General features: G+C 37.2%; 2 protein-coding genes across 3 annotated transcripts in view; one reads left to right on the top strand and one right to left on the bottom strand.

Annotated features, from left to right (window-relative positions):
- The window catches only part of PNPLA8 (patatin like phospholipase domain containing 8), a 134,960-nt gene that overhangs the window by 100,040 nt on the left and 20,592 nt on the right, over nucleotides 1-14,328 (bottom strand). The gene's annotated exons all lie outside the window — the stretch shown is intronic.
- NME8 (NME/NM23 family member 8) overlaps nucleotides 1-14,328 on the top strand; it is a 37,658-nt gene that overhangs the window by 8,978 nt on the left and 14,352 nt on the right. Inside the window, exons 6-10 of the mRNA XM_029234146.1 lie at nucleotides 5,003-5,069; nucleotides 6,344-6,417; nucleotides 7,875-7,967; nucleotides 9,064-9,251; nucleotides 12,775-12,947. Coding sequence (XP_029089979.1) covers nucleotides 5,003-5,069; nucleotides 6,344-6,417; nucleotides 7,875-7,967; nucleotides 9,064-9,251; nucleotides 12,775-12,947 — 595 coding nt within the window. The remainder of the gene's footprint in view (nucleotides 1-5,002; nucleotides 5,070-6,343; nucleotides 6,418-7,874; nucleotides 7,968-9,063; nucleotides 9,252-12,774; nucleotides 12,948-14,328) is intronic.

The raw sequence follows: 14,328 nt of genomic DNA, 5'->3' as shown, positions 1-14,328 counted from the left end.
TCAACGTGCTAATATCCATAGTGTGTACAAAGTACTTTAAAAGTATTAAGGAAAAAAAAAATGAACATTTTGATGGAAAACTGACAAATGACAAATATGGGGAATTTACATTTACAATAGTGATTTTTCTCACCCAAGGACATTTTCAGGTTTTCTTGTTTTTCAGGGAATCTTCACCCTTCCTTTCTCTCCGTCTCCCTTCCTCCCTCCCTCTTCCCACTCCCCCTACTTCTTTTTGAAAATTATAGTAATTAGGAATTATTGTGGACTTACTGTTTGCTAAGATTTTCAGAAAGATATCCTCATTTAATCTTTTACATCCCACTTTTATCTATATCATTGACAACTAACATTTTATTAGTTTAAGGTATACAACATAATGATTTGATATATGTGCATACTGGGAAATGATTACTACACTTAGTTAACATTTCATGTCACATAGTTAATTTTTTTCCAAAATATACAATACACGTTATTACCTATAGTCACCATGCTGTATGTTACACCCCCAGAACTTATTTATCTTATAACTGGAAGTTGTATCTTTTGACCTCCTTCACCCAATTCCCCTACTCATCACCCTCCATCTCTGGCAGCTACCATTCTGTTCTCTGTGCCTATGAGTTATTTTTTCCAGATTCCACATATAAGAGAGATTATGCAGTATTTATCTTTCTCTGACTTATTTCACATTAATGCCCTCAAGCTCCATCCATGTTGTCACAAATGGCAAGATTTCCTCCTTTTTTATGGAGGAATAGTATTTCATCATGTATATATATATATATATATATATCATATATTTATCCATTCATCCATGAACGGACACTTAGATTGTTTCCATATCTTGGCTACTGTAAATAATGGTGCAATGATCATGGGAGGGCAGATAACTTTTTGAGAGAGCGATTTCATAGCTGGTCATAATAGTCTCTTAAGATCCTTTGTGTTTCTGTGGTATCAGTTATAATGTCTCCTCTTTCATTTCCAATTTTATTTATTGGAGTCTTCTCAGTTATAATGTCTCCTCTTTCATTTCCAATTTTATTTATTGGAGTCTTCTCTTTTTTTTTCCTCACAGTCTAGCTAAAGTTCTGTTTTATTTTTTCAAAAACCAGCTCTTAGTTTCATTGATTTTTTTTCTATTGTCTTTTTAGTCTCTCTTTTATTTATTTCTGTTCTGATCTTTATTTCCTTCATCTGCTGACTTTGGCTTCATTTTCTTTTGTTTGTTTTTTCTAGTGTCTTAAAGTGTAAAGTTAGGTTGCTTATTTGAGATCCTTCTCTTTTCTTAATATAGGCTATGAACTTCACTCTTAGAACAGTTTTGTTACATCCCATAAGTTTAGGTATGCTGTAATTCCATTTTCATTCATCTCTAGCATTTTTTATGTCTCTTTTGATTTCTAATTTGACCCACTGGTTGCTCAGTAGCATGTTATTTAATCTCCACATTGTGAATTTTCCAGTTGTCTTCTTTTAATTGATTTCTAGTTCCAGACCACTGTGGTTAGAAAAGATGCTTGATATGATTTCAATCTACTTAAATGTTTTGTGGCCTAACATATGATCTGTCCTGGAGAACGTCCCATGTGTGCTTGAGAAGAATGTGCATTCTGCTGCTTTTGGATAGAATGTTCGGGATACATCTGTTCAATCCATCTAGTCTAACATGTCCAATGTTTCTTTACTGATTTTCTGTCTGGATGGTTTATCCACTGCTGGTTCTACTGAACCCAGGGACACCAGCCCTGCTGGGGGCCAGAGCCGGGCTATCAAGTGCTGTGTCCTTGGAGTAACAGCCATAAAAGCCAGGGTACCAGATGTGCACACAGGCTATCTTCACAAAGACACTAGTGACCTGGAGCGGGGCAGAGGGAGAGCATGAAGATGGCCCCTGCTGGCTTCCCTGGTCTCTGGAAAGGATTGCTGTCAGCCCCTAGACCTGTGTTAAATTAGAAGCCTGACCCTCAGGCTATAGCTTATCAGATTTGCAAATAGGCCCCTGCATTGAGCCCTGGGGGGATAGCCACAGGGAGTCCAGCACAAGCCAAGCCTGTTAAGAGCTCAGTTTACTATACAGTCTGGATGCAAGCCCCAGGGCTTTTACAGCCAGGCATTTGGGGGCCCCATCTCTCAGTTGGAAGTCTTAGGTCACTAGATGTTGGGTTCAAGCCCTTCAGTCCTCAGGGAGATGCTGGGAGTTGTGAGCTCCCTCTCAATTGTATGTTGCTGTGCCGGGGATGGAGTTTATGGCGAGACTGTGACTCAGCCTCTCCTACCCCATTCGGTATGTGTTCTTTTCTCATTTGTCTGATATGTAGGAGTCACTCAGTTGGGAACTGTTCCACAAGCAGCTGTAGGTTTGGTATGTCTGAGGGAGGAAGTGAGTTCAGGAGCCTTCTATGTTTTCATCTCGAATATGAACCTGGAGAAAGCTTATGAAGTATTTATGAACGATAAGACAGGCTTAAAAACATTATGTCCTTTCCTTAGAAACAGGCAACTAGTAGGAGGTAAAAGCAGAATTTGAAGTCAGGCAGAGCGACTTTTAAACACATTCTTCTAATTGCTATACTGTACCCAGCTTTCTCTATGTGCGCTCTGTACTGTGGCTTTATTGTTGTTCTTGCAGAATGACATCCTGTTTTAATGAATAATAGTGGGTATGTAAGAAATTTATTAATATCTTATGTTTATTTTATATTACTCCATTTTGTTGGACACTTCTACTATTTAGTTTTCTTATCAATTGCCTTGTCTAGCGCAGTAGTAGTAATAAAATACAAGCCACGATGTGAGCCACATACGTAATTTATAATATTCTACTAGTCAATTGAAAAATAATAAAAAAAAAACAGGTGAAATTAATTTTTAAAACATCTTTTCTTACATCCAGTATATTAAAAAGATTGCCATTTAAAGATGTGCTCAATATAACTTATAAGCTTTTGCACAGCAAAGGAAACCATAAACAAAACGAAAAGACAACCTATGGACTGGGAGAAAATATTTGCAAATGATGTGACCAGCAAGGGCTTAATTTCCAAAATATACAAACAGCTCCTACAGTTTAATAACAAAAAACAAACAACCCAGTCAAAAAATGGGCAGAAGACCTAAATAGGCATTTCTCCAAATAAGACACATAGAGGGCTAACAGGCACCTGAAAAGATGCTCAGCTTTTAGATTACTAGAGAAATGCAAATCAAAACTACAATAAGATACCACCTCACGCTGGACAGAATGGTGATCATTAAAAAAATCTACAAATAATAAATGCTGTTGAGGGTGTGGAGAAAAGGGAACCCTCCTACACTGTTGGTAGGAATGTAAATTGGTGCAGCCACTGGGGAAAACAGTATGGAGGTTCCTTACTGGAAACTTACTGGGGAAAACATATGGAGCTACCATATGATCCAGCACTCCCACTCCTGGGCATATACCCAGACAAAACTATAATTCAAAAAGATACATGCACCCCTATGTTCACTGCAGCACTATTTACAATAGCCAAGACATGGAAACAACCTAAATGTCCATCGACAGATGAATGAATAAAGAAGATGTGGTACATATATACAGTGGAATACTACTCAGCCATTAAAAAGAATGAATGAATGCCATTTGCAGCAACTAGAGATTTTCATACTAAGTGAAGTAAGTCAGAAAGAGAAAGACAAATAGCATATGGTATCACTTATATGCATAACCTAAAATATGACACAAATGAACATATCTACGAAACAAAAACAGACTCACAGAGAACAGACTTGTGGTTGCCAAGGGGTTGTGGGGAGGGACGGATTGGGAGCTTCGGATTAGCAGATACAAACTATTATATATAGAATGGATACACAACAAGGTCCCACTGAATAGCACAGAGATCTATATTCAATATCCTATGATAAACCATAATGGAAAAGAATATGAAAAAATAATGTTATATATATATATATGTATAACTGAGTCACTTTGATGTACAGTAGAAATTAAACACAACATTGTATATCAACTATACGTCAATAAAATGATTAAAAATATATGTACTCAATGTAAAATATAAGGTATTCCAGATTTACTTTTTCAAACTAAATTTTTGGAATGTGCTGTGTATTTTTAATTTACAGCGCATCTTAATTTGGACTAACCTCATTTCAGGTGCTCAAATACAGCATTATGTGGTTAGTTGCTGCCCTGTTTGTCAGGGCAGGTCCAATAAATACAAGGCAGGTCACTTTGAAGTTATAGCTGGCATAATTATATTATTCCTGACTATAATAGGAGTGAACGCTTTCAGTGTAGTTATTTCCAAACATTTTTGGGTCTATATTCCATTGAGAATCTGAAATTCTGCAAATCTCTTGCCCCTGAAATGTATATATGTAAATATATAAACCTTTCAGGTTGTTTACAGAATCACAGAAGCACTTTCAGGACTTCTCCAGAAATTAAGAATCCCCCATCCCTCCTAGTGTTTTACTCTATAGTGGGAAATTGGCTATTGTTTTGAGAAAGGCTTTTTTTTTTTTTTTTCATAAGTTAAGGAAGTATCTTTCTGTTCCTCCCAACCACTGCACCACCAGGGAAGCCCTCTGTTCCTAATTTACTAAGAGCAATGGTCAGGAATGGATCTTGAAGCGTACAAATGCCCTTTCAATCTTTACCATAATAATTATGTTTATTGCTTTCTTACTTGTTAATCTCTGCTTCTTTCTTATTTTATTCCTTGTGCTCTTAAGTTTTAAACATTTTGTTTTTAAGCATTTTCCATACAGCATATATATGCGTTATTTCTCATTGTCTGCCCACTCTGTTTATTCCTAATTTTATTTTAGTGGGAAGGTTGGGGAAAAGTAGTGTTAGATAAATGCAGGCACATTTCCACTTTACTTTCTATCCCTTGGATTATAAATATTGATTAAAAACAAAATTTCTAAAAACTCTTTCACTATCGTATTAAAATGTAACTGTTTTATTTCCATTCCTTTTCCATAGTATCATGAAATTGTGTTTGTAGACTCAGATTCAGAGGATGCTGGGGAAGCAAGCTATGAAAGTGTTGGTAAGTAAATCCACTTTAAAGTAATAGTGAGGGAAATTGTGTACATGGATGCTCATTACAGCATCACTTGCAGCACAAAGCCGGTAGTGACACCAGTGTTAATTGCTAAAGGACTGGCAGCATCAATGATGGTTTGTGCGATACTGGATTCAGCTTAAAAAGCAATCTCGGGCTTCCCTGGTGGCGCAGTGGTTGAGAGTCCGCCTGCCGATGCAGGGGACACGGGTTCGTGCCCCGGTCCGGGAAGATCCCACATGCCGCAGAGCGGCTGGGCCCGTGAGCCATGGCCGCTTAGCCTGCGCGTCCGGAGCCTGTGCTCCGCAACGGGAGAGGTCACACAGTGAGAGGCCCGCATACCGCAAAAAAAAAAAAAGCAATCTCTTTTGCTCCCCTTGCCTTGCCTTTGGTCTCTGTGCCTTGCCTTCAGAGGTTACCCTCGATCAGGGGCTCCTGTGCCCTGTGAGTAATCTGGACAGCAGTTTCCTCTTATTTCATCCTTCATCATCTTCCAGAAACTTGTAAAAATAATTTCTTCCTTGATGACCCACACTCCTGGTTTACTCTGAGATGGACAACTTCCTGCCTTCATTGGATTGTCGGAGTGGGCGTGTTAGTGTGTGTTCATACCCTGGAGGGAACAGAGGCAAACCGCTTGCTCAGTGAGCTATTCTGCACTGAAAGCTCATCGTCCGAATGTGTAGATAAATGTGGATAAATTCATAGATGGTACAGCCATCGGTCTGTAATGTTTGCTTGCACTGAAACTGTCGTCACTAGTGATACTGAGCTGGATGGATCATGGGTGCAATTCTAATGCACGTGAATTGTATTAAAATAACTAGTGCCGGGAATTCCCTGGCGGTCCAGTGGTTAGTAGGACTCTGTGCTCTCACTGCTGAGGGCCCGGGTTCAATCCCTGGTTGGGGAACTAAGATCCCACAAGCTGTGTGATGCGGCAATAGAATAGAAAAAGTAGAGTAGAGTAGAGTAGAATAGAATAAAACAAAATAAAATAAAATAAAATAGTGCCCACCTACTCTTTCTTTTTCGGCCTACTGACTACAAACTCTTGTGAATGTTTCTCCTGCATGCAAATATAGGAACTCTACTTTGATTCTAAGTAGAAACTCTTTGGTAGTTGCAATGCCATAATAACAAAGCTGTTGATGGACAAAAATTCACTGGACATTAGTAGTTTATATTTCTAATTGCCAAATCCTTCATTCTCTAGAGTTTGTGCCAAGAAAATGAAATTCTTCTATTTTTTTCCCTAGACCAACTATACAGCATTGCCATTATCAAACCCAATGCTGTGACTGCTAGAAAAGTTCAAGAAATTAAAGAAAAAGTAAGTGATATTTCCCCAAGAATAGTTTAAATTAATTGTAAAATTAATTGTTAAATTAACTGCAAAAAAACAATCCCTTAATTTGGAGACAAGCTTATTATTTAGAGAAAAACAGAATATAATGAACTTCTGGTTCATTTGAATGAATGTTTTGTCTTCTTTGAATATTTTGTCTTACAAAGGCTAGACCTATTCAACATCCTTATTTAAATAACTCTGCTCTACCAGCATCCAATATAAATGATAAAAATTACAGTTCTTGCATTGGATTGTAACAGATTTCTTTGTGTTTAGTTGTTAGCAGTGCAGACTTGTTTAAGCTCACATCAGCTTGCTTTATTCCCTGTGTGTTGTCACAAACGTATGGTCCTTTTTAGATACATGATAACCTAAGGAAGCATTTAAGGTTTTGCTTTTAGAGCCCAAATAAAAAATTTTTAGAGCAAAATTGCATTCTAATCCAAAGGTCAGCAGACTTTTCCTATAAAGAGCCAGACAGTAACTATTTTCAGGTTTGTGGGGCATGTGATCTCTGTCACAGCAGTTTAACTCTGCCATCATTATCGAGAGAGCAGCATTAGACAGTAGATAAACAAATGGGCATGGCTGTGTTCCAGTAAACTTTGTTTCCAAAAACGGTGGCAGGCCAGGTTTTGACTGTGGGCTGTGGTTTGCTGACCCCTGAACAAAGATGTTGTGTTGAAACAACAAAATTGTATTGAAATTTGTAAGAATGTTGCATGTGCTACAGAGGAGGTCACATGGGGAACCATGTCAGGATGGGCTGGGTATCTCTTGATGAACTTCCCATCATGCATTCTTTCTTCAGCCAAAGCAGCAACAATTAAACTACTATAAAGCAGATGGTCCATTTTATACATTGCTATACTTGGGTGACATGCACACTGAATTTGTCATTAAATTTAAAAATTTTAAGACAAAGCATGGCTGCATCTTAAATTCTATCCTTCCCTGTAATTTGGACATTTTTGTTGCCATCAGAATAAGATATACTAGATTACAAGTTACAGACTTAAAGAAGGAAAGCCTTAAAAGAAGAAACTGAAAACAATTTTGAAAATAGATGGTTAAGAAGTGCCTGTAAATGTATGTCTTTTTGAATGATTCAGAAAACTATGATATCTTTCTTGGAATTCAATTAGATTTTTTTTTTCTTTTTTCATCTTGAGACAATTCACTTAAATAATAGAAATATTGTGGAATCTCTGGTTCAAGCCGTGAAAACTTAAATACTAGGGGGCATGAAAAGGACCTTCTTTGTTTACATATTTTGGGGCCTCTTCCAACCTCGTGTCCCATGGATTGTGCTGAGGCACAACCATGAAATGCATTCAAATCTGGGGGGTTTATTAAGCCTAGGAAACAAATGTCCTTGACTTGCTTTACCTGTGTGGTCCCACGACACATGTGGACCTGACCATGCTCTCTAATTGAAGATTATCGATGCAGAATTTGTCATAGAAGCAGAGGATAAGAAACTGCTCACTAGAGAACAAGTGAGGTACTTCTACAGCCGAATAGCAGACCAGGTAAGAAAGTTAAAAAAGCCACTGTGTTGTCAAATACAGTGGATTCCTATAAGTTTAAGATCCTCATCATAGAAAAATGAATGAGTCTGACCAACCAAGTAAGCTCTAGGTGTCCCTGTTGGTGTCCATATCCTGGTTAATCCAAAGATGGGGACTATGGAGAAATCTCCAATAGAAATAGAGGCAGCCAGGCAAAAGTGGATGCTCTGATTGTGTTTTTGTTGGAGCGAAGATCTCTTTATGCTATGTCCTCTAAGACTCCCTGCATCAGCCCTCAGGAAATGAATATCCAGGCCTTTCCTGTAGGTCCTTATCCCAGGTTGAAGGCTGCCTGTGGTAAACTTCACAGGAAAGCTTTAATCCTTTCTTTACCTAAAGGTACATCCTTTCTGTCAAGCTATTTTTTAGATTCTCTTTTGCCTGGGGGCAGTGCTTTGTGTTAGAAAGTGCAATGGCTTGGGGGCTTCAGGAGACCTTCTAGAAATGCACTGTTCAACATGGTAGCCATTAGATACATGCGGCCATTTGAACTTAAATTCATTAAAATTAAATAAAGTTAAAAATTCGGAGTCTCAGTGGCGGTAGCCACATTTCAGTGCTCAACAGCTGCCTGTGGTTACATATGCTGGAGAGCACAGAACATGCTGGTCGTCACAGAAAGTTCTACTGAACAGCACTTTATAAACTAGCCGCACCTCTCAGACAATCTCTCTTGGCCCCGGGAAAGGGTTGGACCAGCTACATGAGCATCACCTGGGAACTTTTGAGAAAATCCAATTCCTGGGCACCCTAAACCTACTGAATCATAGAGTCTGGGGCTGGACACCAGAAATTTGTGTTTTAGCAAGCCCTCCAGATGATCTGGAAGCATCCGGCAGTTTGAGAGTAGTTATTAGACTATCTTTAAGATCAGTCCCTGCCAGCTGTGAACTTCTGTCCTTCACAGATGTGTTTGTTAACAGGAGGATTGTGTGTAACTTTCTCTTGCCCAGTGATCATGAAGGGGAAGATGTCCTTGATTTGGGTAGGGGCCACCATTGTACTCTATCCATTTTGGGAGCCTAATAATATTATTTTATTTTATTTTATTTTGTAGCCTGACTTTGAAGATTTTGTTTCTTTTATGACAAGTGGCCTAAGCTATATTCTAGTTGTATCGCAAGGAAAGGAAAAATGGCCTTCCTGGGATGAAAGTGAATCTAATTCTGAGACGGAATCTAAAGAACCATGGGATGACCACGAGAAGACGGCCAAGTCCTCGGGGATGAAGCTGAAGAGGGAAAGGTAGTTCCAGACCAGGAAACGAATTGTTTACAATGTGTTAGTAGGTAATGGAGTGTAATGTCCAAATATCACAAATCTAAAGACAAACATCTTTAGGGACTTCCCTGGTGGTCCATCTGGTTAAGACTCCGTGCTTCCACTGCAGGGGTCACAGGTTTGATCCCTGGCCAGGGAACTAGGATTCCTGCATGCTGTACTGCATGGCCAAAAAGAAAAAAAGAAAAAAGAAAAAAAAAAGGACAAACATCTTTATGTCGAAGCTACAACTATTCCTTCCAGTCTAAAATTTTATATATTCAACAAAGCTGGAGTTGCCCTCAAAGTTTATGTCAAGAGGATTACAAAGGGAAGAATTTCCCATTTGTCTCTCTAATGCTGGGCGCACCAGTCTGGCCTCCTGGGGTAGAACGGGACCAGGCCTAGTCCCTCCCAAGCCAGCCCCCTCTCCCGTCTCTCCACATGCCAGTTCTGCCTCTCCATGTCCTATAGAGACACCAAAGTACTCTGCCCTTTTACTCAAGGCAGTGAGTGAGTGGTGAGAAATTGCTAACAACTAAACAGTTGTATATTTTTGTTAACGGTTTGTAAATATATGAAAGTGAACATAAGTCATTTACAGACTGTTGGTTTTATGCGCTTGTCATTTGTGCCTTTTATTCCTCTGAAGATGCAGAAACTCCAGTGCTCACCCCATGAATTAACAGAGCCACGTCTGAAAGAAAGGGGGGTGAGCAGGACCAAGTTCAGAGTAGCTGAGTCCTGAGGCTTCGTGATGTGTGTCTCCCCCTTCTGGGTAGCCCACCTCCATTGCATGTTTAGGCTGAGCATCTCTGGAACTTTCCTTGCTGTCTTATTAATAAGTTATAGTGGCTTTTCTTGAGTAGGTCCATCTGCTGGTCCCTAGCGATGTCATAATTTTTAGGTAGCAGGGAGACCCTAATATCATTAATTTCCAGTTTGAAGTGGGATAGAACAACTCATAGGGTAAATCAACTGCTGACAAAGGGCTTTGTAAACAGTAGTAGTTACTCTGTGAGTTTTAAGGGAAAATGATACTTAGTGGTTAGAGAGCAGGTTTGGGTGGGAAGTGTTGGGCTCAAAAAGATACCAGATTTCATACCAGAATTTTTGAGCCATTTTTTAACAAAATTATTCTGTGAAACACTATTAACACAGCTGGCATAAGAGAAGTCAGTGTTCCATTGGTGCTGTTATTCAGGTAGGTGTCTACTGCATCCAACTTTTGGAAGCAGTTGTCTCCAGTTTTTCAATATGCACATAATAAGATGAACAATTTAAGCACTTGGCGGGATTGGGGTGGAATGAGATGTGTTGATGTTATTTTGCAAAGTCTGCAGTATTTTCCTTTTAATGGACATCCTCTTTTCCTTTGGCCTGTGTTTATCCCGAGCATCGACCCAAGCAGGCAGCACGAAGTGGTAGGGAGCATGTTTTCCTGGGAATCAGTTTTCACAGCTCTTTTTCTGCAGACATGGCCTAACAGGTGCTGTAAACTTCCACCTGCCATTTTTTAAAGTAGATCCAGAACCTAAAGGATCAAGGACATAAACTCTCATGTAGAATAAAGAGTAGATATAAAGTAAGACGGAAGGAATATAGTCAGGTATATGGCTGTTATACTAAATACGAGAAGGTTAACTATCCTGTCAAATATAGAGATTACCAGATTAAGGTCAAAAACAAACTAAATTAAAAACCATATAATAATAATTGATGCAGACAAAAACCATCAGTGGGTGCTAAATCCACTGTATGAATAATATATGCATTTTCAAATAGTGTCCTTTCAGATTTCTTATTATTTACAAAGTGGAAATTGTAGCTTTTCAATGGAGAAAACTGGGGGATACCACTCTGACCATGTTAATATCACCAATAATGGGAAAAACTGACAGTGTGTACCTCCTATTGTGATGTATACTGGTGTGGTATTCCCAAAGTATCATACCCAGAATGTAATAGGAAACTATGGGGCCATTCCATAGTTTGAAACCATCCAAAATGAGAAGCCTATTGTACAAAGCAACTGGCCTGGAGTCTTCAAAATATCAGTATCATAAAAGACAAGACGCAAGAGGGAGGAGATATGGGGATGTATGTATATGTATAGCTGATTCACTTTGTTATCAAGCAGAAACTAACACACCATTGTAAAGCAGTTATACTCCAATAAAGATGTTAAAAAGAAAAAAGAAAAGACAAGAAAGACTGAGCCATTGTTAGAGTTTGAAGAAGCCTAGGCACTTCAGGCAACTGCATGCAATGTATGATCCAGGATTAGGAAAAATTACTATCGATAGGAGAGTATTATAAAATTGCTGAAATTTGAATATGGACTGTTCATGAGATAATAGTCTTATATCAGTGTAAGCTTTCCTGAGGTATTTAGGAGGGTGAATGGTGAAAATGTCTGCAGTCTATTCTTAAATGGTTAAGCCAAAACACACACACAGACACACGCACTCTCATTGGGGGATGAGAGAGGAAGAGAAAGAACAAATGTGACAAAATTGTGACAGTTGTTGAATCTAAAGTTCATTATCCTGATCTTGCAATTTTTCTGCCAATTTATATTTTTTCAAAATAAAAAGTTTTAAAAACTGTACTCATCTACATTCTACTTAGAAGAGACAAAGAAAAATAAAAAAAATAAAGGAATGGTAAAAAAATTAGCCAGGAAAAATAAAGTATTAGAATTGAACATTAAAAGTGTTAAACTTGATAAAGAAGGACATGATGTATAAGAAAACATTTATGAAGAAGATAGAGTAGTCAAAAAATGTATGCCCCAAACAACATAGATAACATACATAAAGACACAAGTACCAGAAAAACAAGGAGAACTGGATAAAAATAACTTTATGGTCAGAGATCTCAATACACAGCAGACAAAAAAGCAAGGATATATAGGGACAGCAAATACATATTCCATAATTGTGTATAATAAATGATCTATAATATATGAAATATGAATATATAACCTCAAATCCCACAAATAAATTTGCTTTGTTTACAAAGAAAACCTTAACAAATTTTTAAAAATTAAGATCTCACCACATGCATTTGCTGATTATAATCCAATAAAGTTGGAAATAAATAATAAAATGATCCAAATGTCTTATCTATTTGAAAACATGAAATGTATTCCTAAATAAGCCTTGATTCACAGACAAAATTAAAAGGAAAAATAGAAACTATCTGGAAAGCTTTACATAGAGGAAAGAAAAAAATTTTTAAACATATTTTATTTTGGTCTCCTTAAAATCCTCTCATGAAATCAAACATACATGATTTCATGTAACTGATTTTTGGATTGGTTCAATAAAGGTGGAACTAAATACATATTCTTTGATGTGATAGAGAGATATAACTTACCTTTATGTGAAATTCAATTTTTATTTGTTTTACTAAACTCTAATTTATTTGTGAACATATTATCAATTTTAATTTTTTGGCATGATTATTAAACTTCAGTTTATAATTATATTTTGGATTTCAACAGTTTCCAAGAATACCTGGAAAGACAACAAATATCTCAGTTTTGTGATGTTGAAGAGAATATAAGTAATACTAAGTTTATTGATGTCTTCATCCCTGATTTTAAAAAAATTAAAGGCATAAAATTAGAAAAGATACTGGCATTACTTCGACCAGCCCTCTTTAATGAAAGGAAAGGTAAGGAATAAAGTATAAATTGTTTAACTACTTTGTACATGGGATTTGAATAAGCGCTAGTATAATTATACTAAAAGATACGAGTTTGAAATTTAACATTTAAGAAAAAGCACTTGAAGTAAGAAATTTAGTTAACACTAATTTACTAATTTCTCAATCAAAAGAATAAAACATTTTTGTAATTAAAATATTCAGAAAGTGTTTTCTAACCTAGGAATTTGTCAGGGTAGATTTTAACAGGGCAAGAATTATTACATAATAAAGATTAGAAGCATTCATATCTGAAATGCCTTAGTTCAAAGCTTGGGTAAATCCCTCATTAATAGTGTGATTTGAAAAAGGATACTTTACCAAGTCTATTTCTTCATGCTTAAATTCAGAAGATTAAAGTGAGAAAACATAAATAACGTGCCTGGCACTTAAAAAGTGCTAGTTATTTTTAACTTCATCCCATATTCACAGAGTAGAGCAAGAACACAAACCATAAATTCACACTATTAATTCTTTTTTATATCTAGTGCATGGAAATACAATTGATATTTGTATGTCGACCTGGTATTCTCTGACTCGCTAAACTACTTAGTTCTAGGAGCTTTGACGTAGTTTCCTTGGGAATTTCTATGTAGACCACGGTTTCTGAACCTCAGACCTACTTACACTTTGGGCTAGGTAATGTGAGGGGCTGTGTCATGTGCATTGGAAGATGTTCAGCAACATCCCTGGCCTCTACTCACTACATGTCAGTAGCATCTCCTCACCTCCTAGTTGTGAAAACCAAAAAATATCTCCAGACGTTGTTAAATGCACCCTTGAAGGATTGAGAACCATCGATGTAGACAATAATATCATCTACAAACTGAGACAGTTTTACCTCTTCCTTTCCAATATGGACACCTTTTATTTCTTTTGTTTGCCTCATTGGACTGGCTGGAACTTCCTGTATGATGTTGAATAAGAGAGATGAGATTATACAAGTTACCTTGCTCCTGATCTTATAGTAAAAGCGTTCAGTCTTTTACCATTAAGTACAATGTTAGCTGTATATGCCCTTTATTAAATTAAGGAAATTCCCCCCTATTCCTAGTTTTGGGAGAGTGTTGGGTTTTACTTTTTTAATATCATGAATGGATGTTGTATTTTCTCAAAATTTTTTCTTGAGTTTAATAATATGACAATTACTTTGATTTTGGAATACTGAACCAGTCTTGCATTTTTAAATCACACTTGGTGGTTGTGTATTGTCCTTTTTTACACACTGCTGGATTTGAATTTTCAATATTTTGTTGAGGACTTTTCTTGTAATGTCTTTATCTGGTTTTGGTGTTAGGGTAATGGGTAATGCAGGCCTTCCTCATCAAATGAGATGAAAAGCAGTCACTCC

This window comes from Monodon monoceros, unplaced genomic scaffold (genome assembly GCF_005190385.1).
Source record: "Monodon monoceros isolate NGI ecotype Baffin Bay Population unplaced genomic scaffold, NGI_Narwhal_1 Super_Scaffold_2, whole genome shotgun sequence".
Taxonomy (NCBI): domain Eukaryota; kingdom Metazoa; phylum Chordata; class Mammalia; order Artiodactyla; family Monodontidae; genus Monodon; species Monodon monoceros.
This window is presented reverse-complemented; position numbering and strand designations above follow the sequence as displayed.